Source organism: Mobula birostris, chromosome 18, assembly GCF_030028105.1.
Source record: "Mobula birostris isolate sMobBir1 chromosome 18, sMobBir1.hap1, whole genome shotgun sequence".
Taxonomy (NCBI): domain Eukaryota; kingdom Metazoa; phylum Chordata; class Chondrichthyes; order Myliobatiformes; family Myliobatidae; genus Mobula; species Mobula birostris.
Window position 1 is genome coordinate 19,257,173 of NC_092387.1, and position 25,726 is coordinate 19,282,898.

At 42.9% G+C, this 25,726-nt stretch overlaps 1 protein-coding gene across 1 annotated transcript in view; it reads right to left on the minus strand.

The window, feature by feature from the left end:
- Positions 1-24,118, minus strand: part of kti12 (KTI12 chromatin associated homolog) — a 38,124-nt gene extending 14,006 nt beyond the window's left edge. Inside the window, exons 1-5 of the mRNA XM_072282323.1 lie at positions 23,888-24,118; positions 15,812-15,863; positions 7,945-7,997; positions 2,917-2,972; positions 52-131 (exon numbers count right to left, since the gene is read on the minus strand). Of these exons, the coding sequence (XP_072138424.1) occupies positions 52-131; positions 2,917-2,972; positions 7,945-7,997; positions 15,812-15,863; positions 23,888-24,038 (392 nt within the window). The 5' untranslated portion in view covers positions 24,039-24,118. The remainder of the gene's footprint in view (positions 1-51; positions 132-2,916; positions 2,973-7,944; positions 7,998-15,811; positions 15,864-23,887) is intronic.
- Positions 24,119-25,726: the final 1,608 nt, after the last annotated feature.

A 25,726-nucleotide genomic window follows, 5' to 3' on the forward strand; every position in this document is an offset into this window, starting at 1 on the left:
CCACATAACGCTAAAACTAAGAGGGGCTGTAGAGGGCACCAATGAGCTTACATTGTCTGGGAGTATTGTTGCTCCTGCTCTCTGCTTTGGTTCCATGATGAACATATATCAACTGCAGTCTCACAGTGAATCTGCAAACAACAGCAACAAAGACATAAAAGATCCCATCTCAACATAGAAACAGAAGTTATCTCAAGAACTTGGGGATTGTTAAGTACAAAGCAGATTTGGCCAGGTAGTCCGTGGTGGATAGGAAAAGCAGGTTGTTCCAACAAGGGATGGAGACCTACAGGCAACTGTTAAATCCACGGTCACACAGAGCTGTACAGCACAGAAAGACTCTTTGACCCAACTCATCCATACCAACTGTGATGTCTACCTTTGCTAATTCTGGCCTGTTTGTTGATGTTAAGTAGGAGGTGGTGGAAGTCTCTGACAGATTAGGGAAACACTGGGATTGGAAGTCAAGACGATGATCGGCAAAACTAGTCAATGTTCAGTGCAAGTGCATGGTTCAGGGAGAGACAGAAGGGGACAGAGCACTGGTGTTCCATTCAGCAAACAACAAAGCTCTATCCGCACAGGAGTCATAGTGTCTTTAACAACAGTTTTAATGATAATGTTAGGGAGGAGCATGATTGAATGCAGTTTAGAGAAAGGAAAGCTGGGATGAATAAGGGGAGGAGAGGAACTGACATGACTGGTCGTGCCAGGAATTTGCAATGAGAAGATTAAGCATCCAGATTTTTCCTTGCATTGTGTTGCCATGCAATCATTCACTTCAAACTAATTTACCTTACATTGGTGTTCAAAATCTTTCTGTGTACAAATTAGCTGTCTAGTAGTCTTCATCCCAACACATCAAAAGGAATAACACCCTTAAGTATGAAACAGCTCCTTTTATACTGTATTATCTGTACTACCTACTCCCAAATTCTCTTACAAGTTGGAAATGAATGGACACACTTCCACAGGTTTATGGAGACTTCCAAAAACTCACCTAATGCCCATGTGAATGACTGGACAGTCAAAATGTCCAAACAGTCAAAATGTCCGAACAGTTATTAATGACTCACGTCTAACCACCAGGCTAAATGTCACACACAAGACGCTGGAGGAACTCAGCAGACTAGGCAGCAACTATGGAAAAGAGTAAACCATCGATGCTTCGGCCCAAAATGTCGACTGTTTACTCTTTTCTATAGTTGCTGCCTGGCCTGCTGGGTTCCTCCAGCATTTTGTGTTGCTTGGATTTCCAGCAGCTGTAGATTTCCTCTTGTTTGTCACCAGAACAAATGTCACAGGTAAGATCCTAACTCCATAATTTGATCAATTGGTCTGGTCAGAACTTTCAAAACACTCACTGTTAGAGGATTAGCCTTTGAGGTGAGGTGATCAATGTTCTCCCCGCTTCTTAGAGATGAATAATTCCTATGAAAATAGTCAGAGTTCTCCAGTCCCCTGGCCAACCTTCATCCTATATCAACAAACTGAGTGATAATGTGGTAAATTTGATCAGGAAATTAGTGGATGACACCAAGATTAGGGGTGTAGTGGACAGAAAGGAAGATTATCAAAGCTTGCAGCAGGATCTGGACCGGCTAGAAAAATGGACTGAAAATGGCAGATAGAATTTAATGGAGACAACTATAAGGTGTTGCACTTTGCGAGGACTTACACCATGAGCAGGAGGGCACCGCAGAGTGCGGAAGGACCGAGGGATTTGGGAATACAGATCCAAGATTCCTTTGAAGTCACGTCACAGGTAGATAGGGTTGTAAAGAGAGTTTCTGGCACATTGGCTTTCATAAATCAAAAAAAACATTGAGTACAGGAAATGGGATGTTATGTTGAAATTGAAGAAGACCTTGGCGAGGCCTAATTTGGAGTATTGTATGAGGTTCTGGTCACTGAACCTACAGGAAAGATATCAATAAGATTGAAAGAGTGCAGAGAAAATTTAACAAGGACGCTGCCAGGACTTGAGGACTTGTGTTATAGGGAAAGGTTGAACAGGTTAGGACTTTAATCCCTGGAGCATAGCAGAATTAGGGGAGATTTAATAGAGGTATACAAAACTATGAGGGGTATAGATAGGGTAAATGCAAGCAGGCTTTTTCCGCTGAGATGGGCGAGACTAGAACTAGACATCAAAGGTTAAGGGCGAAAGGTGAAATGTTTAAGGGAAACATCTTCATTCAGAGGGCATGGAAGGAGCTGCAAGCATAAGTGGTGGATGCAAATTCGATTACAACATTCAAGAGAAAAATGAATAGGTACATGGATGGGAGGATACTATGTTCTTGGTGCAGGTTGACAGGATGAGGCAAAATAATGGTCTGGCACAGTGCAGATGGGCCGAGGGGCCTGTATCTGTGCTGTCGTGTGCCATGACTCTATAACACAAGCAAAGCAGGTCAACGCTGGTTGCTGGAGCTTGCTATACACAAACTGCTGCCAATGTATCTGCACAACAATAAGTAAACCTCACAATGGAAAAGCAAGTTACTGCCTGTTAATCATTTTGGCATGTCTGGAGGACACAAAAGGAATCAAACTCAACTTCAGACTACGTGTGTGGGGAAAATGGATATTGCAAAGTAGTTCTTTGTAGGGGAGAGAAAGCAATTATGAGGAAAATGTAATTGGAAAAAACCTGGTTTTAAGCAGAAATCATACTAGGAATACTTCAGATTTAACAAACAAGGGGTTAAGTGCAGTTATTTGCGATTAACATTTGTGCACGAAGGTAGCCTGGTGCATGGTTTAGTAAGAGGCCCAGAAAAGTGGCGAGAATTTATGAGGGTCTCAGATTAAAACCAAACTGAGCTAACAGCCGTGTTAGTAAAAAAAATACATACAAAACCTGCAATCCTTCACATTTCGTTACAAAAGGAAGATTTAATGGCTACTTACCAAGCAATGTGGAGTCTGTGCATGCTTTATTAAACAAAACAGCTCATATCTGTAACCTATATTCAAGAGAACAGTCAGCTGGATTCACATATTCGCAACAAAATTAGACACAGTGAGTCAATATTTTCACATCTCAAGAAGAAATGCTAAATCAAAAGTCATTCTGATCTGGCCTCTTGATTAATTAGCCCCATTATCAGCCCAGCTGCTAATTTATAGCAAGATTCTGTCAACCTGACTCCTCAGCACGGATAAGCTAAATTGGCAGCTTCTTCACAAGGCTTAAACATACATGTGTAGATGTCGCCTGTACCAACTGCTGTCTCACACCTCCCTTATTACTTCCATGTATCCAGCTGGCAAAGAGCTTCCCACATGCATTAAAGGCTACTGAGAGGGCCAGAGAACGCAAGGTAAAATCACTTCATCCTAACAAAATTGTAAATGAGTTTGAAAATAAGTGCATCTGTGCTTAAAAAGCAACCCACAGCACCACCACTCTCCCCTTTTTAGCTAAAATATTAACTCCTCTTGATGGATGATTTACTTTATTCATTAATATACAGGAGAAACAATATAATATGTTCATGTTTTCCTCTACATTGATTGGATTGTCAAAGCAATAGATTTTATTACTACACATCATCGCCACTGATGATTCCTCTTTAAGCAATTCGCAAATAAAACAGTTAAGAGGCCCTGCATGCCACTGGTAACAGGTACTAAAATTGTGGTCCTTGCCCAAACAACCTTTGCAGTGGCTGCACCAAGCTTCAGTGCATCACTCAGCACGGACTTCTGCACCCTGGAGTGTGCCGGGTGGCAGCATTTGCTTGCAGGCATCTCCTCATACTGAAAGACCAACAAGTTTCCCGTAGACCAAGGTGTACCCCTCTCAGAGCTGATGTTTGCCTCAGTGTGTACCTTTTGGAAATTATAAGACAGTCCTCTGTAATGCAGCCGATTGTGATGGACCTCTATGGGGCCCCAAGATATCCTCTTCCAGACCTTCTTGACAATGAACTTGATCGGACACTGGTATCGGTTTGAGCTGCAGCCCAGGTGACCAAACAGCAAGACTTATTCATGGAATCTGGCAAGCTGGAAATGCCAAGGGGATTTGAACACTTCCTATGCAACACGTGGAAGTGGCTGGAATGATTAGCAGAATTCCAGCAGTTAAAGCCATGGAATTACTGCTGATGTTCACAATTGTGGAGGGAAGGGAAGCCTTGGTTTTACAATTCCCACCTGGCTCCCATGCCGATTGGCACGATTCTACAGACTGTTCATCGCTCCACACTAAACCATTTGCTTTTGAGAACACGTGGGTACAGGGATAGCAAAAGAACATATCTAGGACCTTTAATACATGCAAAAGACATGTACAAAAGGCACAGGGAAACGCTTTATTAATTCTAGGAGTGCACCACCTCACAAGCCTATCTGTCAGGCATCTCCTCCCTCTATGTGGGTGGGTGGGCTGGGGGGGGGGGGGTCTTCAGTTCCCCTATTTACCTCACCAGCCTCCTAGAGAACCTACAAATCCACAGCAGAACAAAGCCATTCTCAAAGATGACAGCTCTTTGTTAACTATGCCGGAGATGTCAGTACCCATGAAAGCATTTTGAACATTTCCTACAATCCAGCAGGAGACACCATTAGCTCAGTTTAACATTTAATATAAGGATATTTGCAGGTACATTATCTTTCAGAACAGAATAGGTAAAAAAAAAAGCGGAAATTGTGAAAAGTACTTTTCCTTCCACAGATTTCTTTTGTTTAAGCTCTATTTTACAAAATTAGAGCTAAGCATTTTAGTAGCATCCTGAATGCAAATTGCTCATCACACTGACATTCTAAACACAATGGATTGCAGTCAGCAACACTCTTAGAAAAGCTTATTATCTGAAAAAGGCACACCAGCTCAAGTGAGAACAGGAATTAGTTGTTGCCGATTGAGCACACTCGTAACGATAATATAAGTAGCAATTGGAGAGAACTGCAGAACCCTAATTATCCAAATCCATGCTCCTTCAGAGCACGTGGTTCAAGAATATTTAACCCGGGCTGCACTTTAGTGCAGCAGAGAGAAAGCTGCACAGGCACTCGCTGAGATCACACAAAATAAAAGTCCCATCAGCTCTCAGAGGGAGATACAAAAGGATGACAGCAATCTGAAAGAACAGCAGAGGAACTATCACTGATCTCCTGACCAATGTATTTCATTGCAACAACATTGCAAATATAGATCAACTGCTTATTCAGGGACCTTGGGCAGCTTCCCCGAACTTCTCCAGGAGATAAGAGGGGTTGGATGAAATCCAGGCCATGCCACCCGCCAAGCCCAGCCAGGAGATACTCATTGCTCCTTCCCTGGACATGGATATATCACTAAAGAGGGACAGACCCATTACCTTTACCTGTGAAGGCCCAGGAACAGACTCTTAGCCCATTGGTATAATTTGCCTTGCTATAATTTATCTCATCCAAGCTATGGCACTGAACTCCACTGGTCTTAGACTTGAGTGTAACTAGTGGAGTGGGACCCTAAGCCACATGTTTCTAACAAAGGAAATAGACTACAACTAAACCAAGCCCAAGACCTCAGACCTTGCAATATTACACAACTTACTTACAGAATGACCTACTACAAGGACATTGACTGTATTACAGCAAACAGTAATCATTGCAAGTAGGTAAGTTCTTACAGAGTCTGATCTGACTTTCTGGCCGATTGCTAATGGCTTGCTGCAGCAGGTACTCACAGACTCCTTGCTACAGCCCCGAATAGTTGACCTTCTTCTTATAACTAAATGGCTCAAGTACAGCAAATAGTTCAGGAAATTACAATTTGGTGCTGTGAACAGTAGACGCATACAATACATAATACAGCTTTTTCAGACAAGTAATACGTTGGCACCATTCTAAAATACAGTGCCCATAAAAAATATTCACCGACCACACCCCCCCCCCCCCCGGAAGTTTTTATGTTTTATTGTTTTACAACATTAAATCACAATAGATTTAATTTGGCCTTTTGACACTGATCAATGGAAAAGACTCTTCTGTGTCAAAGTGAAGACATATTTCTACAAATTGGTCTAAATTTATTACAATTATTAAACACAAAATAATTGATTGCATACCTGCTCACAACCATGCTTCACGGTAGGGATGGTGTGTTTCTGATGAAGTGCGGCATTTGGCTTACACCAAACATAGTGTTTAGTCCGATGGCCAAAAAGCTCAATTTTGGTTTTATCACACCATAGAACCTTTTCCCAACTGACTTCAGAGGGTCCTACATGCCTTCTGGCAAACTCTAGCCAGGAGTTCCCCCCCCAAACAGTGGCCTTCTCTTTGCTACTCTCCCATAAAGCTGTGACTGGTGAAACACCCGGGCAACAGTTGTATGTGTAGTCTCTTTCATCTCAGCCACTGAAGCTTGTAGCTCCTCCAGAGCTGTCATAGGTCTCTTGGTGGCCTCCCTGACTAGTCCCCTTCTTGCACGTTCACTCAATTTTCAGGACGGCCTGCTCCAGGCAGATTTATAGCTGTGCCATGTTCTTTCCATTTCTTGATGATTGACCTAACTGTACTCCAAGGAATATTCAGTGACTTGGAAATTTTCTTGTATCCATCTCCTGACTTGTGCTTTTCAATAACCTTTTCACGGAGTTGCTTGGAGTGTTCTTTTGTCTGCACGGTGTAGTTTTTGCCAGGATACTGACTCACCAGCAGTTGGACCTTCCAGATACGGGTGTATTTTTACTACAATCAATTGAAACACCTTGACTGCACACAGGTGATCTCCATTTAACTAATTATGTGACTTCTAAAATGGCTACACCAGTGATGACTTGGTGCATCATATCTAAGGGTGTAAATATGTATGCAATCAATTATTTGTGTTTTATATTTGTAATTAATTTAGATCACTTTGTAGAGATCTGTTTTCACTCTGATACCAAAGAGTCGTCCTGTTGATCAGTGTCAAAAACTTCTGGGGGTTGGGGGGTGAATACTTTTCATAGGCACTGTATACACAGACACATCACAAATCCTAGTCAAATGACACGCATGTGAGCTAATTAGCTCTTATTCACAGTTAACATTTTGTATCAGGGTAACATTTGGACCTCATGAAGGTTATAGCCTCAGAATGGAGAATGTGCCTTTAGAACAGAGATGAGGAATTTGTGAATTTGTAGAATTAATTGCCACAGATGGCTATGGAGGAAATTCATCAGGTATATTTAGAGCAGAGTTTGATATTTAGTAAGGGTGTCAAAGTTGATGGGGAGAAGGCAGGAAAATAAGATTGATAGGGAAAGTCAAGTATACCATCAAACAAAACGACGTTTCTCCAAACCAGGGTGTAAAGCACTGCAGTACACATAACACACAATAACTTATAAAAGGAAGGGTGAAATCATCAAATGAATTACCCATAAATAAACAAACTCAAGTGCACAAATTAAATATTATAAGGTACCGAACAGATTAACCAGTGACACTTTGAATATGATGCAGCAGGGAGTTCAGAAGCCTAATGGCCTGAAGGAAGAAACAGTTTCTGATCCCGACCATTCTTGTTTTTATGCATCGGAGTCTCCTGCCTGATGGTGGAAAGTCAAAGGATGGATAGGCGGGATCCTTAATAATACTAAGGGCCTTGTGTACGCAGCACTGCTGATAAATGTCCCCAATGGATGGTAGGGGCACACTCAATGGGCTGAATGGCCTAATTATGCTCCCATTTTTTATGTCCTGAATTGTTTCTTTCTCCACAGCTGCTGCCCAACCCAAATACTTTCAGCATTTTGATTTTTAAATTTAGAGCTGCATGACCACATGCTCTTTGCCTTCCAGCCTTCAGAAAGTAATCAGCTGGTCTCCATCCTTAATCTCAGGCCATCAAGCATAGGATGGGTGGGCTACTGCATCACCCAACATACCACTGCTCTCAAAACAATGAGACGGCATCCATACATCATTGAATTAATTTAAAGACTCACTCCATACCTTTGATGTAGTTTAGAGAATCCAGAATTACAACATCTTCTTTATTGATTTTTCTGAGAATAAAAATACACAAGTTTAAAGAAAAATATGAAATTGTACTAGATAGTACAAGTATCAGGCATATTTTGAATCTCATCCGAAATTCCACTGTAATAGCCAGGCAGAAAATAAGTCTGTTTTTGCTTTTCCTTTCCTGCTCGCTGGGTTGAGTATGACTTGCTTCCAAATGCTAATAATGCTCTGAATATCAAGGCGTGTACAAGCCCTACTCAATTGTTATGCTTTATTGTGAAGACTGTGTCTAGGCATACAACAGAACATGGCAACGCTGTATATTATCAAGTTAAAACAATATTACCATCTTATTAAGTATCTTACCAATTTGGACAGTCATTAATTCCAAAGCGAAGAACTGCGAATGACAGAAATCTGAACAAAAAATAGTAATGTTGAAAATACTCAATATATCAGGCAGCATCAGTGGAGAGACAAGCAGAGTTAGTGCTTCAAATTGAAATACTTTCAATGACTCTGCAATTCATGTTCTTAGTATTATTTACTTGTTATTATACTTTTTGTATTTTCTTTTGCACATAGATTGTTTGTCATACTTGTTTGTGCGTACTTTTTTTACTGATTTGTATTTCTTTATTCCATTGCGAATGTTGATGCCCGTAAGAAAGTGAATCTCAGGGTAATACATGGTGAAATACATTCAGTGGCCACTTTATTAGGTACAACTGCTCGTTAGTACCAACATCTAATCAGCTAACCATGTGTTAGCAACTCAATGTATAAAAGCATGCAGACATGGTCAAGAGGTTCAGTTGTTCAGACCAAGCATCAAAATGGGGAAATGTGATCTAAGTAACTTTGGCCATGATAGTGCCAGGTGGGGTGATTTGAGCATCTCAGAAACTGTTAACCTCCTGGGATTTTCATACACCACAGTCTCCAGACTTCACAGAATATGGTGCGATAAACAAAAAAAAAAATTCTAGTGAGCAGTAATTCTGAGTGAAAATACCATGTTAATGAGAGAGGTCAGAGGAGAATGGCCAGACTGGTTCAAGCTGATAGGAAGGCGACTGCAACTCAAATAACCACCTGTTACAACACTAGTGTGCAGAAGAGCATCTCTGAATGCACAACACATCAAATCTTGAAATGGATGGGCTACAGCAGATGACCACGAACATGTACGTACGTTGGTAATAAATTTACTTTGGACCTTGCATCAGAATGGGGAGAAGTTAGAGGTAAACAAGTGTTAAATTTTTGGCATGAAGAGGGAGAACAAGACATCTACGATATAGAAAACCAGGAGACATTAAATGACACATAGTGCAGGTATTAGCGACGCTCATTACTTGTGTGTTATTTTAGCCAGGAAAGATGCTTGTCACACTGACCAACAAGAAGTGTGCAACCACAAGGAAATTGAGCTCAGAGAGCAGCAAGACTGTAAAAATGCCCCCAGTGCTACTATGAGTCTGATAGTAGGAGACAAAAATAACCAAAGTCTTTTACAACTCAAATGTATGCTAAGGACTGATGTCAAAATGACACAGAGTACCAGGACCAAGCACAGATAGAAGTATTGCTTTTAGATTGTTAAAGGAAACAGTTCTGACCATAAAGATCGAGAAAGGTTTGAGTCACACTCAATCACAAATACTACTTAACATTTTGGAGGTTTGTATTCCAAACATTAGACATTGAAACAGGCAGTAGATGCTGAATTTTGGCAACTTTGGCAGGCAGATGCTACTTTATTTATTTTGACAGGGGTAATTAGCCTATCTACTGTTAAGCCATTACTTTGATTTTGAAGAGGAACTGAATGTTGCACAAATAAAGCATAATCTCAGGAATATCTGAAATCCAGTATACATGGAGGTTCATGGAGATGATTATTAATGTTTCAAGTGTCTGCGTCCACTATACCATAACGGAGTGTTCTCCAGGCTCCAACTATCCTCTGGATAAGAAAATATCTTCCTCAAATTCTGTCTAAATCTCTTGCTCATACTTTAAACCTAGTACCTTTAGTTTTAGACCTCTGCTCTGGGAAAATGTACTATCTGCTCTATGTACAGCTCAGTTCGGTTCCCTCTTTGGGCTTGTTCACTTCATGATAAACAAACCCAGTCTTTCTACATTTGCCTGATAACTGAAACACTCCATCTCAAGCAACATCCAAGTGAATTTCATCCTTTCTATAGTGCAGTGCTCAGCATTGTGGCTACATCTACCAATGTTTTATAAAGATTCCAGATTGTTTAATGCCATTTCCAGTACACAAGTGCAAAGGGGAACAAAATAATGGTTATTCTGGATCCCATGCAGCACAAAAAAAAACACAATAATAATAAAAAGCAATACATATAAATACATAAGATAGTCTCTGCACCTTACAGTGAAGCAGCTTTTAGGATGGTCTCCACTGCACATCTGTAGAAGGACATGAGTATGGATGTGGAAAGTCCAGCTCTCTTCAGCCTCCTTAGAAAGTAGAGGCATTGGCGAGCTTTCCTGATCGGGTATAATGTGCTCTGGGACCATGAGAGATGGTGTGAGATGAGCACTCCCAGGAGTTTGAAGAAATTGTTCATAGTTTCCACTGCGATGCCGCTGATGTAAAGAGGATGCGAGTGGTGCGAGTTGTCCTGAAGTCAATGACCATCTCATTTATCTTGTTGGCTTTGAGGAAGAGGTTATTTGCAAGGCTACAGGCCTCGAGCTCTTCCATGTCCTCTCTGTAGACTATCTCATCATTGGCAGTGATGAGCCCCACCACTGTCGTATCATTGGCAAATACAACCATGTGGTTGGTTGGGTGTATGGCCATGCAATCACGTGTGAGCAGACTGTACAGCAACGGCCTCAGCACACAGCCCTAGGGGTGATGGGGAGGGAGGAGTGGTTGTGCATCCTGACTACCTGAGGTCTATCGGTTAGGAAGTCCAACACCCAGTTGCATAGTGGTGCATTTAGACCGAGGAGTAGCAGTTAGTTCACCAAGGTCTATGGGAGAGTAGTGTTAAGTGCCAAAATGAAATCCAGAAACAGCATTCTGACGCAAGTGTCCTTGTTTTCTAGGTGTGTCAGGGACCAGGTACATGACCGATGCTATGGCATCTGTTGTAGAGCGGTTCTGTCGGTGAACACATTAGTGAGAGTCCAATGTGGCAGGAATACAGTTTTTGATAATTACCATTACCGGCCATTCAAAGCACTTCGTGATGATCGGTGTCAGTGCCACTGGGTGTTAGTCATTTAGATCTGAAGGTGTAGAGTTCTTTGATACAGGGATGACGGTGGCTGATTTGAAGCTTACGGGGACAGCAGCTTGGATGAGTGATATATTGAAGGTGTCTGTGAGATGGTGTGCACATTGCCTGAGTACTCAGCCTGGGATGTTGTCTGGCCCAGCCACCTTATGGGGGTTGATACTCTGCAGAGTCCTTCTCACATCTGCTGCTGTTACAGACAGTGGCTGCTCACCTGGGAGAGAGGAAGCTTTCATGGCCCTTGTGATGTTGCTTTCCTCAATGCGTGCATAAAAGTTGTTTAGAGTTTCAGGGAGAGGCATCACTGGTACAGTCGCTGCAGTTTTTACCTTGTGTAGTCAGTATGCCCTTCATGCCCAGCCACACGTGCCAGGGATTGTTACTAGACAGGTGTTCCTGAATTTTTTGAGTATAGGCTGTCTTTGCCCTCTTGATGCCCAAGATGAAGTTTCTGCTGGCTGTGGAGAGCTGGTCTGTCACCAGACTTGAAGGCAGCATCGCAGGATTTTAGTAGGGAGTGCTCCTCTGCATTCAGCCAGGGCTTCTGGGTGGGCTGTGAGATGACTGTTCTTGAGGTACCAACATCGTCTACACACTTACTGATCCAGTCAATGACAGATAAAGCACTGGTCTGTGTCTCCTATGTTTGTGGTGGCCTTCATGAACATCTGCCAGTCAGTCCATACAGAACAGTCCTGAAGCATAGGGATTGCCTCATTAGACCATACTGTGATGGTCCTCTTGACTGGTTTCTCCATTTTCAGCAGTGGTCACTATGCTGGGATTAACATTATGGAGACAGGTTCAGATGCGGGCGTGGGATGGCTTTGTAAGTACGTCTGTTTGTATAAACATTGTCCAATCTGTTTGTTTCCCTAGTAGCCATGACGATGTGTTGGTGGAATTTGGGTAAAATGTCCTACAGGTTAACATGATTGAAGTCTCCAACAATTATGAAGGGACCGTTGAGATGCCTGTTCTGTAGACAGCTGATGATACCATAAAGCTCTCCCAGTGTGTCCTTGGCATTCATGCTCGGGAAAATGTATTCATGCTTGGGTGATGAACACAACAGTAAACTCCCTGAGCAGGTAATGTGACCGCCATGTCATTGTAAGATACTCGATTTCACAAGAACAGTGACAGCTAATTACAGATGAGTTTGTGCATCAATCTTTGTTAATGTACACACAGATTCCACCTTCCTTGGATTTCCCTGACAGGGAGATTCTGTCTGCGTGGAACAGAGTCACCTAGTCAAGTTGAAACGCCAAGTCAGGCATGTTGTTGTTTAGCCACATTTCGGTGAAAACCAGAATGCAGCAGTTTCTCATCTCTTTCTGTGCAGTCTCAGTCCCAGTGAGTCCATTTTGTTGTTCCATTCATCTCTGGTCTACTCTATGCCCCAGTTAATGAAGGCAAGCATCTCTTATGTCTTCGTAACCATATTCTCTACATGTATAAGGAGGATTCTGGCCAACTGGGTTGGGTAAACACCTTTGCAAGACTATAGAATTGTGCGTCTGTATTGCTTAATGCCTAGATCCGCACAGAATCGTGGTGCTGCCCCTTAACCTACTGCAGTAAACACAAGACTACGTGGTACTGCACTCTAGCTTACTACTTAACACAAGGGTATGTGACTTAATTGTGGAAGAAGTTTCTGAAGGGTTAAATTATCTGAGTTGCTAACACCCTGCACCTACCTTTAATTAACAATATACTTAGTGCTGATCTTAGTGCATAACTCAGCAGCATAAACAAGATGGATACACTGAAGGTCATAAATTGTAGTGAAGACCCTGTGGGCCGTCATGTTTCTCACCTGCCTGGTACTAACATATAAAACAAATTATACTTTTGTACTTTAATGACTTACAGGATCTAAGGATTTAATGAATCTTCTTTATATCATAAATGAAGACTCGCCATTTGGCCTGGATTCTCAGCACACTTGCAATAATCTATCTTAGGCTACGTCCACACTAGACTGGATAACTCTGAAAACGCCGGTTTCGAGTAAAAACGACAGGTGTCCACACCAAGCGTTTTTCAAAATATCTCCATCCACATTAGAACGGATATTTGGCTAAATCTCCTCCTACTGGGCACGCGCAGGACACATGAAAACAAACAAAGAGGAAACAGTATACTTGGTGCACGTTTGTCCAGTTACAGACTAGAAAAACTTAAAAGGAATTGCTGTTGGCTCTCGCGCAGGAGGACTTAAAACTAAAAAACAACAAATACTGGAGTGTATGGAGGCAACTGACGGAGAGTTCACAGGCAGTATGACCCGGCTGACAACCAATATTGAAAAACTGACTAACTCTGTTGCATTAATAAAGCACCATGTTAAATGGATAAAACATGTCTGCATCAGTGTTATCTTGTATTTCCATACAATGTTACATTAGTCTGTTACACATCTATTGTCAGAGAAGTACTTGCAGGGAAACCACCTTCATACAAGCAAGGACAGAAAACAGGGCAAAGTGAGTATACTTATTTATTCAGTAAGCTATGGGTCAAAGTATTTGGTGAGTACATTTCTAACTCTTCTGGCTTCAGTCTCGTTGCCGTCTGTTCTGAAATTGTTAGGTTGTGTGGGGGGTTGCGTTCAAGAAAACAATGAAATGCCGCGCTGCCGCCATCTGTCCCGACATGTCATGACAGCGGTTTTAAATAGTCGAAAAAGCCCACTTTACAATTTAACTCTCACGCCATTCACACCGACTGTGCGTTATAACAGCCGTCCGGCAGTGCTTGTGCAGTACCAAGCAGAAGCAGAAAAAGCATTGTTGTTGTGGTGTTGTCATGACAGCGTTTTTAAATCTCTCCGGTTACCCCGTACGCACTACACCAGATATTAGGCGTCTTCAGATTTATTCACTCTGGAGACGGTTTCCGAAAATCTCCGTTTTCGAGGGATGAAAACCCCGTTTTAGTGTGGACGGAGGGTTAAAACGAAGAGAAAAAGCTTCGGTTACAGATTTATCCGGTCTAGTGTGGACGTAGCCTTAGTTTCAAGGATGATCTCACAACCTATCTCTGTGTATTGTGGGCAGAAAAGAGACTGCCTCTAGCATCTTCATAGGATTGACTTGTTTTTAAAAGGCTGTGACTATTGTTCTTTAGAAGACTTGACGATCGCACTATTAGCGAATCATTCTTCCCTTATTCATGAATAAAGGTATTCTCTACTCACTTCAGTCTGTGTCCAATTTATTAGTGACCAACTTTAATCGATATTCCTTAGCAAATTAATTTCCCTAACAATGTAACACAACTTCCAGAGATCCTCAGATTTGAACACCAAAGTTTCTTCAGTTCTCCCTTAATAGTTGTAAGCAAGTGCATCATTGTGCACTTAACCATATTTAATTCTATCATCATTGCAATGTGCATTTTTAATCAACCCATCAACCCTAATCCTGTCGCCTAAACCTACTCTGCTTACAATCAACACCACCAACTTTGTCATCTTCCTCCTGCATTCTGATCCTTTTTTTTTTACTGCAGAGTAGAGCAAAACATTTGTATGTTTTGCTGAACCACTCATGTCACAATTCACAGTGCTCTTAGATTCTTAGGAAAAATAATTTACTTATTGAGCTAGAGCATGGGCATCCCAAGACACACAAAGGATCAGCATGGGTGTGGACCAAGTATGTCCAGAGGGGCAGATAGTCAGTGTATACATATCTTGCAAACCCTTCAGTAGTTGCATAGACACCTGAAGAGCAGACTATCTGTTAGATGGAAGTGACCAACAAATCTGACAGAGGCAGATGCCAAGTTTTTAAGCTCACCAGTGAGGGGTGATGCTTTAGCACTGCTGGCCCACCACCTCAGGAGTCTTGATCATAAGCGGGCCGAAACTCCTGAAGACAGGTGGCAGATCAACTGATGATTCCACTGGTGATAGCACAGGACAGGTAACATCTTAGTCCACTTGTATTTTGTAACTGGAATAACCCCTCCCAGCTCTTTGAGCTGTGCCGCATACCAACCACAAATTTCACCATAACTTAGTTTACAATGACCAATTCACTTATCAACCAATACACTTTTGGACTGTGGGAGGAAATCGGAGCACCCGGAAGAAACCCAAGTGGTCACAGTATGAACTCCTTACAAACAGCGGTGGGAATTGAACTTGAGTGACTGGTACTGCAAAGTGGGTACTAATCACTATGCTACTGTATTGCTCCTTTAAAAGTAACTGTGTTAGTGTGTGCTCTCTGAAAAATGCCAGTAATTGCAAGGACCAGTTTGCAGAGAAGTGGAGCGAATGGATGCCAAGCCAAGAGACAGAAGGAATATTACAGCAGGAGATACATGCATGTGCTGTATAGAATTGGCATGTACATAGAAAAGGCAAAGAGAATTTACTCCTTGGCATGGGCAAAGTTTGGTTTACACTGCAGTGCAACCAAAATGTACAGATACCCGAAAAAATACAAATTGCAAACACTTTTTAAAAAAACGCTTTACAAAAAAAAACCAAAAGCTACAGTTTTCAGATTAGACCATTTTTATATCCTAATCGCAGAGCAATAATGTCGTGCTACCTTTCAACTTCTGCTTTCAATGCTCCCCTGAGTTCCTTCTCCTTCCGAGAATCTGCAATGCAAAATAAAAAATGACCACCATTTAGGTCTCTCTTGATCATACTAAAACTATACATGTATTAAATCAAACGGTGCTTTTTCCAACAGAATACACTGATGATATGTTATTCTTTATATCCCAAGCTAACAATATCAAGTACCAAGGCACAAAAAAAAGATTTTTTAAGAAAGCATGTATAGTTGCAAGAAAAAGTTTGTGAACCCTTTGCAATTACCTGATTTTCTTCATTACTTAGTCATAAAATATGGTCTGATCTTCATCTAAGTCTCAATAATAGACCAACACAATCCACCTAAACTAATAACGCACAGACATTTGCACTTCTTCTCATAATACTGGGTACACCATTTAAACAATCACAGTCCAGGTTCAAAAAAGTACGCGAACCTCTGGGGTAATGCCTTCCACAAAAGCTATTTGGAGTCAGGTATTCCAATCAATGGGATAGAGATTGGAGGTTGGAGGTGTGGGTTGTAGAGTTGTCCTGCCCTATAAAAAAGACACACAAAGTCAGGTTACTGACAGAGCCTGCTCTTCTCAAGAAAGATTTGATTATGTGCAGCATACCTCAATCAAAGCAACTTTCAGAGGACTTTAGAAAAAGAATTGTAGAGATGTATGAAGCTGGAAAAGGCTGCAAAAGCATTTCTAAAGACCTGAGTGTTCATCAGTCCACAATAAGAAAAATAATCTACAAATGGAAGAAATTCAGTACTGTTGCTACTCTCCCTAGAGGTGGGCGGCCTGCAAAATCACACCAAGAACAGAACGTGCAATGCTGAATGAGGTGAAAAAGAACCCAAGGATAACATCAATAACACCTGCAGAAATCTCTAGAATTTGCTCAAGTTTCTGTTCATGTGTCCACTATAAGCAATACACTGAACAAGAATGGTGTTTCTAGAAGGACACCTCAGAGCGACCCACTACTCTCCAGAACAAAAAATAATAATTCTCTCTGTCTCAAGTTTGCAAAAGATCACCTGGATGTTCCACAACTTCTGGGACAATATTCTGTGGACAGATGAAACAGAAGTTGAACTTTTTGGCAGAAATGCACACCACTATATTTGGAGGGAAAAGGGCACTGCACACCAATGACAAAACCTCATCCCAACTGTGAAGCATGGTGGCAAACACATCATGGTTTGGGGCTGCTTTGCTGCCTCAGAGCCTGCACAGTTTGTAATCGTTGAAGGAACAATGCATTCAAAATTGTATCAAGACAGTTTACAGGAGACTATCAGGGTAGCGGTCCATCACCTGAAGCTTAATAGAAGTTGGACAATGCAACAAGACGATGATCTGAAACACCAGTAAATCAAAAACACAATGGTTTAAAAAGAAGAAAATTTGTTTTGGAGTGTTAGAGTCCCAGATTTTAACCCAATTGAGTGCTGTGGCATGACCTGAAATGTCATTCCAGAAATACTGAGGAACCGAAAGTTTTGTATGGAGGAATGGTCTAAAATTCCTCCTCACTGTGGTGCTAATCTGATCAGCAGCAACAGGAAACACTTGGTGTAAGTTATTGCTGCTAAAGGAGGTTCTACCAATTAAGAAGTACAAGGCTTCATATACTTTTTCCAGCCTGGACTGTGAATAATTAATGTGTTCAATAAAGATATGAAATGTACAATTGTTTGTGAGTTATTAGTTTAGGCAGATGTGTCTATTATTGTGACTTAGATGAAGATCAGACTACATTTTATGAGTAATTAATACAGAAAATCAGGTAATTACAAAGGGTTCAAACGTTTTACTGCAACTGCAGATGCTGGTTTTACTTACTTAATTATTGAGATACAGTGAATAACAGGTCCATAACGTTCTTTGGGCCAGCAACCCCCAACTTAACTCCAGCCTAATCACAGGACAATTTGCAACGACCATCCACCTACCAACTGGTACTTCTTTGGACTGCAGGATGAAACCGGAGCACCCGGAGGAAACCAATGTGGTCATGGGCAGAACGTACAAACTCCTTACAGGCAGCAGTAGGAATTGAACCCTGGTCACTGGTACAGTGAAGTGTTGTGCTAACCACTAGCCACCATAGTGCAGTGGTAAAATTACATGGGATCCTCAGACTTGGATGAGGACTTTTCTTATTAGCATACTCTTAAGTAACAACAGTACAATTCTGGCAATCTAACATGTAGCAGTGATCCCACCTTTCTATACCTTTCATAGACATAGATTATCTAAAGCAGCCACATTAAACACGAGAGAGGTACCACTAATGCTAACCACTATCACTAACACTAACCACTAACTAGAGAGGTACCACTATAAATCCCTCTAAATTCAAAGCAAACCCATGACAGCATCCTCCCTGAGCCTACATTGCCAGCACTGAGGCTTTCAATGGGCCAAATGGCCTAATTCTGCTTCTCTGTCCAATTATACTAACCAGACTCCAGTGAGTAGGCCACATTGCTTCCAAAACAAATACTCAAAATGGAGGATCCAAACTGTAATTACCACAAGAAAAACTATCTTTCAAGTTAGAAGTTACATTCATCTTTGGTCTCAGGTTTCCTGGCCTATCTCTACTCCCTTTCTTGAATAAGGGAACAACACCCGCAACCCTCCAATCCTCCAGAACCTCTCCCGATCCCATTGATGATGCAAAGATCATCACCGGAGGCTCAGCAATCTCCTCCCTTGCCTCCTACAGTAGCCTGGGGTACATCTCATCCGGTCCCGGCGACCTATCCAACTTGATGCTTTCCAAAAGCTCCAGCACATCCTCTTTCTTAATATCTACACGCTCCAAGCTTTTCAGTCCACTGCAAGTCATCACTACAATCATCAAGATCCTTTTCCATAGCGAATACTGAAGTACTTATTATGTACCTCTGCTATTTCCTCCAGTTCCATACACACTTTCCCACTGTCACACTTGATGGGTCCTATTCTTTCACATCTTATCCTCTTGCTCTTCACATACCTGTAGAATGCCTTGGGGTTTTCCTTAATCCTGCCCACCAAGGCCTTCTCATGGCCCCTTCTGGCTCTCCTAATTTCCTTCTTAAGCTCCTTCCTGTTAGCCTTAAAATCTACTGGATCTCTAACATTACTTAGCCCTCTGAACCTTTCATAAGCTTTTCTTTTCTTCTTGACTAGATTTACTACAGCCTTTGTACACCACGGTTCCTGTACCCTACCATAAATTCTCTGCCTCATTGGAACGTACCTACGCAGAACTCCACACAAATATCCCCTGAACATTTGCCACATTTCTTCCGTACCGTTCCCTGAGAACATCTGTTCCCAATTTAAGCTTCCAAGTTCCTGCCTGATAGCCTCATAATTCCTCTTACTCATAGAAAATAGGTGCAGGAGTAGGACATTCGGCCCTTTCAGCCTGCACTGCCATTCAGTATGATCATGGCTGATCATCCAACTCAGAACCCTGTACCTGCCTCCTCTCCACTGATCCCTTTAGCCACAAGGGCCATATCTAACTCCCTCTTAAATATGGTCAATGAACTGGCCTCAACTGTTTCCTGTGGCAGAGAATTCCACAGATTCACCACTCTCTGTGTGAAGAAGTTTTTCCTCATCTCAGTCCTAAAAGGCTTCCCCTTTATCCTTAAACTGTGACCCCTCGTTCTGGACTTCCTCAACATTGGGAACAATCTTCCTGCATCTAGCCTGTCCGATCCCTTAAGAATTTTATATGTTTCAATAAGATCCCCTCTCAATTTTCTAAATTCCCACGAGTATAAGCCTAGTCGATCCAGTCTTTCATCATATGAAAGTCCTGCCATTCCAGGAATCAATCTGGTGAACCTTCTTTGTACTCCTTCTATGGCAAGAATGTCTTTCTTCAGATTAGGTGATCAAAACTGCACACAATACTCCAGGTGTGGTCTCACCAAGGCCTTGTACAACTGCAATAGAACCTCCTTGCTCCTGTACTCGAATCCTCTTGCTATGAATGCCAGCATACCACTCCCCTTTTTCACCGCTTGCTGTACCTGCATGCCCACTTTCAATGACTGGTGTACAATGACACCCAGGTCTTGTTGCACCTCCCCTTTCCCTAATCGGCCACCATTCAGATAATAGTCTGTTTTCCTGTTCTTGCCACCAAAGTGGATAACCTCACATTAATCCACATTAAATTGCATCTGCCGTGAATTTGCCCACTCACCTAACCTATCCAAGTCACCCTGCATCCTCTTAGCATCCTCCTCACAGCTAACACTGCCGCCCAGCTTCGTGTCATCCGCAAACTTGGAGATGCTGCATTTAATTCCCTCATCTAAGTCATTAATATATATTGTAAACAACTGGGGTCCCAGCACTGAGCCTTGCGGTACCCCACTAGTCACTGCCTGCCATTCTGAAAAGGTCCCGTTTATTCCCACTCTTTGCTTCCTGTCTGCTAACCAATTCTCTATCCACATCAATACCTTACCCCAATACCGTGTGCTTTAAGTTTGCACACTAATCTCCTGTGTGGGACCTTGTCAAAAGCCTTTTGAAAATCCAAATATACCACATCCACTGGTTCTCCCCTATCCACTCTAGTAGTTACATCCTCAAAAAATGCTATGACATTCGTCAGACATGATTTTCCTTTCGCAAATCCATGCTGACTTTGTCCGATGATTTCACCGCTTTCCAAATGTGCTGTTATCACATCTTTGATAACTGACTCTAGCATTTTCCCCACCACCGACATCAGGCTAACCGGTCTATAATTCCCCGGTTTCTCTCTCACTCCTTTTTTAAAAAGTGGGGTTACATTAGCCACTCTCCAATCCTCAGGAACTAATCCAGAATCTAAAGAGTTTTGAAAAATTGTCACTAATGCATCCACTATTTCTTGGGCTACTTCCTTAAGCACTCCGGGATGCAGACCAACTGGCCCTAGGGATTTATCTGCCTTTAATGCCTTCAATTTACCTAACACCACTTCCCTACTAATATGTATTTCCCTCAGTTCCTCCATCTCACTAGACTCTCGGTCTCCTACTATTTCCGGAAGATTATTTATATCCTTCTTAGTGAAGACAGAACCAAAGTCCAGTTAAAAGCTTTTCTAACTTGTCTGTTCCTATCTCTCTCCAGTGCTATTGTAAAGGAGATAGAATTATGATCACCATCTCCAAAATGCCCTCCCAATGAGAGATCTGACACCTGACCAGGTTCATTTCCCAATACCAAATCAAGTACAGTCTCTCCTCTTGTCGGCTTATCTACATCCTGTGTCAAGAAACCTTCCCGAACACACCTAACAAACTCTACCCCATCTAAACCCCTCGCTCTAAGGAGATGCCAGTTGATATTTGGGAAATTAAAATCTCCCACATCAACTCTTATTATTACAACTTTCCAGGATCTGTTTCCCTATCTGCTCCTCGCTATTCCTGTTACTATTGGGCGGCCTATAAAAAACACCCAATAGAGTTATTGACCCCTTCCTGTTCCTAACCTCCACCCACAGAGACTCTGTAGACAATCCCTCCATGACGCCCACCTTTTCTGCAGCCGTGACACTATCTCTGATCAACAGTGCCGCGCCCCCTCCTCTTTTGCCTCCCTCCCTGTCCTTTCTGAAACATCTAAAACCCAGCACTTGAGGTAACCATTCCTGTCCCTAAGCCATCCAAGTCTCTGTAATGGCCACCACATCATAGCTCCAAGTACTGATCCACGCTCTAAGCTCATCCACTTTGTTCACAATACTCCTTGCGTTAAAATAGACACATCTCAAACCATCGGTCTGAGTGCATCCCTTCTCTATCACCTACCTATCCTTCGAACACGCTGTCTCCAAGCTTTCTCCAATTTCTTCAGTTCAGTTCCCACCCCCTAACAATTGTAGTTTAAACTCTCCCCAGTAGCCTTAGCAAACCTCCCTGCCAGGATATTGGTCCCCCTAGGATTCAAGTGCAACCCATCCTTTTTGTACAGGTCACACCTGCCCAAAAGAGGTCCCAATGATCCAGAAATCTGAATCCCTGCCCCCTGCTCCAATCCCTCAGCTACGCATTTATCCTCATTCTATTCCTATACTCACTGTCATGTGGCACAGGCAGTAATCCCGAGATTACTACCTTTGCAGTCCTGCTTCTCAACTTCCTTCCTAACTCCCTGTAGTCTGTCCACTCTACTCTATCTAGGCCTTTCAATTTGATAGGTTTCAATGAGATTCCCCCCCCCCCATTTTTCTACCAACGCAAGAGTCATCAAATGCAACTCATACATTAACCCTTTCATTACAGAGACTATTCTCGTGAATCTCCTCTGTACCCTCTCCAATGTCAGCATATCCTTTCTTACATAAGGGGCCCAATACTGCTTACAATACTCCAAGTGCAGTCTGTCCAATGCCCCAAAGCTTCACCATTACATTCTTGCTTTTATATTTCAGTCATTGCATTTGCCTTCCTTACCATTGACTGGACCTGCAAGACATAGGAGCAGAATTAGGCCATTCAGCCCATCGAGCCTGCTCTGTCATTCCATCATGGCGGATCCCGGATCCCACTCAACCCCACACACCTGCCTTATCACCATATCCTTTGATGCCCTGACTGATCAGGAAACTATCAACATCCGCCTTAAATATACCCACGGACTTGGCCTCCGCTGCAGTCTGTGGCAGAGCAATCCTCAGATTCACTACTCTGACTGAAAGAAGTCCTCCTTACCTCTTTGCTAAAAGGTCACCCCTTAACTTTGAGGCTGTGCCCTCTAGATCCGAATACCCCCACCACAGGAAACATCCTCTCCACATCCATCCTATTTAGTCTTTTCAAAATTCGGTAGGTTTTAATGAAATCCCTCCCGCATTCTTCTAAGTTCCAGTGAGTAGCATTTAGGGAATCTTGCATGAGGACTCCCAAGTCCATTCACACCTCTGATTTCTGTATTTTCTCCCCATTTAGAAAATAGTCTATGCCTTTATTCTTTCTACCAAGGTACATGACTATACAATTCACTACATTGTATTCAATCTGCCACTTTTTTGCCCATTTTCCTAATTTGTTTGTCCTTCTGCAGATTGCCTGCTTCCTCAACACCTATCTTTACATCATCTGCAAACTTACCCACAAAGCCACCAATGCTATCAGCCAAATTGCTGACATATAACATGAAAAGAAGTGGCCCCAACATCGACCTCTGAAGTTTTCAACTCTGTCAAAGCTCATACAAACTTGTAAGCTCCCCAGTGTCACTCTGGCACAACATCTGAAAGCCGGTTTCATTCTGTTAACAACAGAACTGCCTTACCAGAACTGCCATTTCGTTTGACTCCATACTTTGTGCCTAGGGGTGCTACTTCCTGTCACAGGGTTATTTGAAATCCCACCCCAAAGACTTAGAAACACAACAAAAGAAAATACAACTATTCTAAATCAGCACAGAACAGATGCTAAAGTATCATCGTTTAGCTAAAATGTTAAACTGAGGCCCAGCAGCATCTAATCTCTCACTCAAATTTTATGAATGCCCCCCTCACCCTTCCCTTCACACACATCTCTTACCTTCCACTGAATCACCATCCTATTAACCCACTCCCATAATCCGCATCAAATCCCCATAATACCCTATAGTTTTCTCATAATACCCCCAATATTCCATTGCTTTCTCCTACAACCCTCCCTTCTTACACCACACCCCCACACTCCATTTTCCTCACCCCCTTTTGCCATCCAACCACTACCCTTTGCCATCCTTCTGTAACCCTTCGCTACCTATCTTTTCCCCTCTACTCTTTCCCACACTCCCTTTGCCCCAACTCTATACCCTCCTTTACCCAATCCCCTTGGAACCTTCCCCTCTGCCCTTCCACATTCCTCATTAGCACCCTCGCCCTTTTACCCCAGTCTTTCCCGTCCCTCCCCATTCTCCCTCTGCCCCCAATTCCCACACCCTCCCCCTTTATCCCCTCTCTTTGCTGCTACTCTGTCCCCCTTTACTCTCTACCCTGTCTCCCCTTCGGCCCCTCCATTTGCCCACACCCCGTTCCTCCTTGCCCCGGCCCCTCTCACCCGCATAGACCTCGTTGCGCTCCACCCCCAGGCTCCGGTCTCCCACCTCCACCACCTTCCTGTCCGTCGCCTCCCGCAGATATTCGCTCAGCTCCGCCGCCCTGCGGCTCTTCCCGCTGCAGGGAAGGCCGCACAGAAGCACCAGGGGCATCGCCGAACGCTCGCAGCCGATACGGAGACCCGAGCCTGGAACCACCGGCCTCCTCTTCGGGTTTAATGGTGGACGGCAGACCAACATAAGGCGCATTACCGCCACCTACCGATCCGGAGTGTGGACCAAAGAGACGGGAACTCCCCCCAACATCGCAACCACTGTATCCTAAAGTCAAAAACGCACTTGTATACATTATGATGGCAGTGATATCCTAACACACTTTCCATCCCAAACTGTTTCTTGACAAATAGCTGGTCTCATCAACAAGGACGACGAGTCAGCATACAGAGAGGAGGTGCAGCGGCTAACAGACTGGTGCAGAGCCAACAACCTGTCTCTGAATGTGAACAAAACCAAAGAGATGGTTGTTGACTTCAGGAGGACACCGAGCAACCACTCTCCGCTGAACATCGACGACTCCTCCATAGAGATCATTAAGAGCACCAAATTTCTTGGTGTTCACCTGGCGGAGAATCTCACCTGGTCCCTCAACACCAGCTTCAGAGCAAAGAAAGTCCAGCAGCATCTCTACTTTCTGCGAAGGCCGAGAAAAGTCCATCTCCCACCCCCTATCCTCACCACATTCTACAGAGGATGCATCAAGAGCATCCTGAGCAGCTGCATCACTGCCTGGTTCGGGAATTGCACCGTGTCGGATCGCAAGACCCTGCAGCGGATAGTGAGGTCAGCTGAGAAGATCATCGGGGTCTCTCCTCCCGTCATTACAGACATTTACACCACACGCTGCATCCATAAAGTGAACAGCATTATGAAGGGCCCCACGCACCCCCCATGCAAACTCTTCTCTCTCCTGCCATCTGGCAAAAGGTACCGAAGCAAACTATGTAATAGTTTCTTCCCCCAAGCCATCAGACTCCTCAATACCCAGAGCCTGGACTGACACCAACCTACTGGCCTCTACTGTGCCTATTGTCTTGTTTATTATTTATTGTAATGCCTGCACTGTTTTGTGCACTTTATGCAGTCCTGGGTAGGTCTGGGGTCTAGTGTAGTTTTACGTAGTTCGGTGTAGTTTTTGTATTGTTCATGTAGCACCATGGTCCTGAAAAACGTTGCCTCGTTTTTACTGTGTACTGTACCAGCAGTTATGGTTGAAATGACAATAAAAAGTGACTTGACTTGACTTGAAATGCTAGTATCATGCATATTAATTCTGAACAATGAATTAATTATTCAACTTACTACATCCAATGCGTAAACGTGCAAGTATAACTTTTTCTCTCCGTTTATACCCATCTCCCACCATCCTCAGAATTTTATATAAACACTGTCCTTTCCTTTCCTTACCCCAACTTTTTTGCCACGGTGATCAAATAGACTTTTTAAATTATGATTTTCTCCTCCCCTTTATGCAAAAGCACCACTATATTTATATTCTTAATGTTAAGTGATTTATTGGCAAAAATATCGTCCACCTCGTTTCCTTCATGGACGGGAATGGATGCATAAGCCTAGACCCTGCAGGTTCAACAGATGTGGTCGAATCTCAAGGAGAATGTCTGGCCTACAATTTGAAAGACCTGTTTTAATCGATGTCAAACGTGAGAACGAATCAGAGCACAGAAGCACATAATCAGGGCATATTTCTTCTGGAGCCACCCTAAAGGTGCGGCGGCACTTCTTGTTTCCTGTCGGCTCACTAAAGGGATCTATGCGTGGCCGCG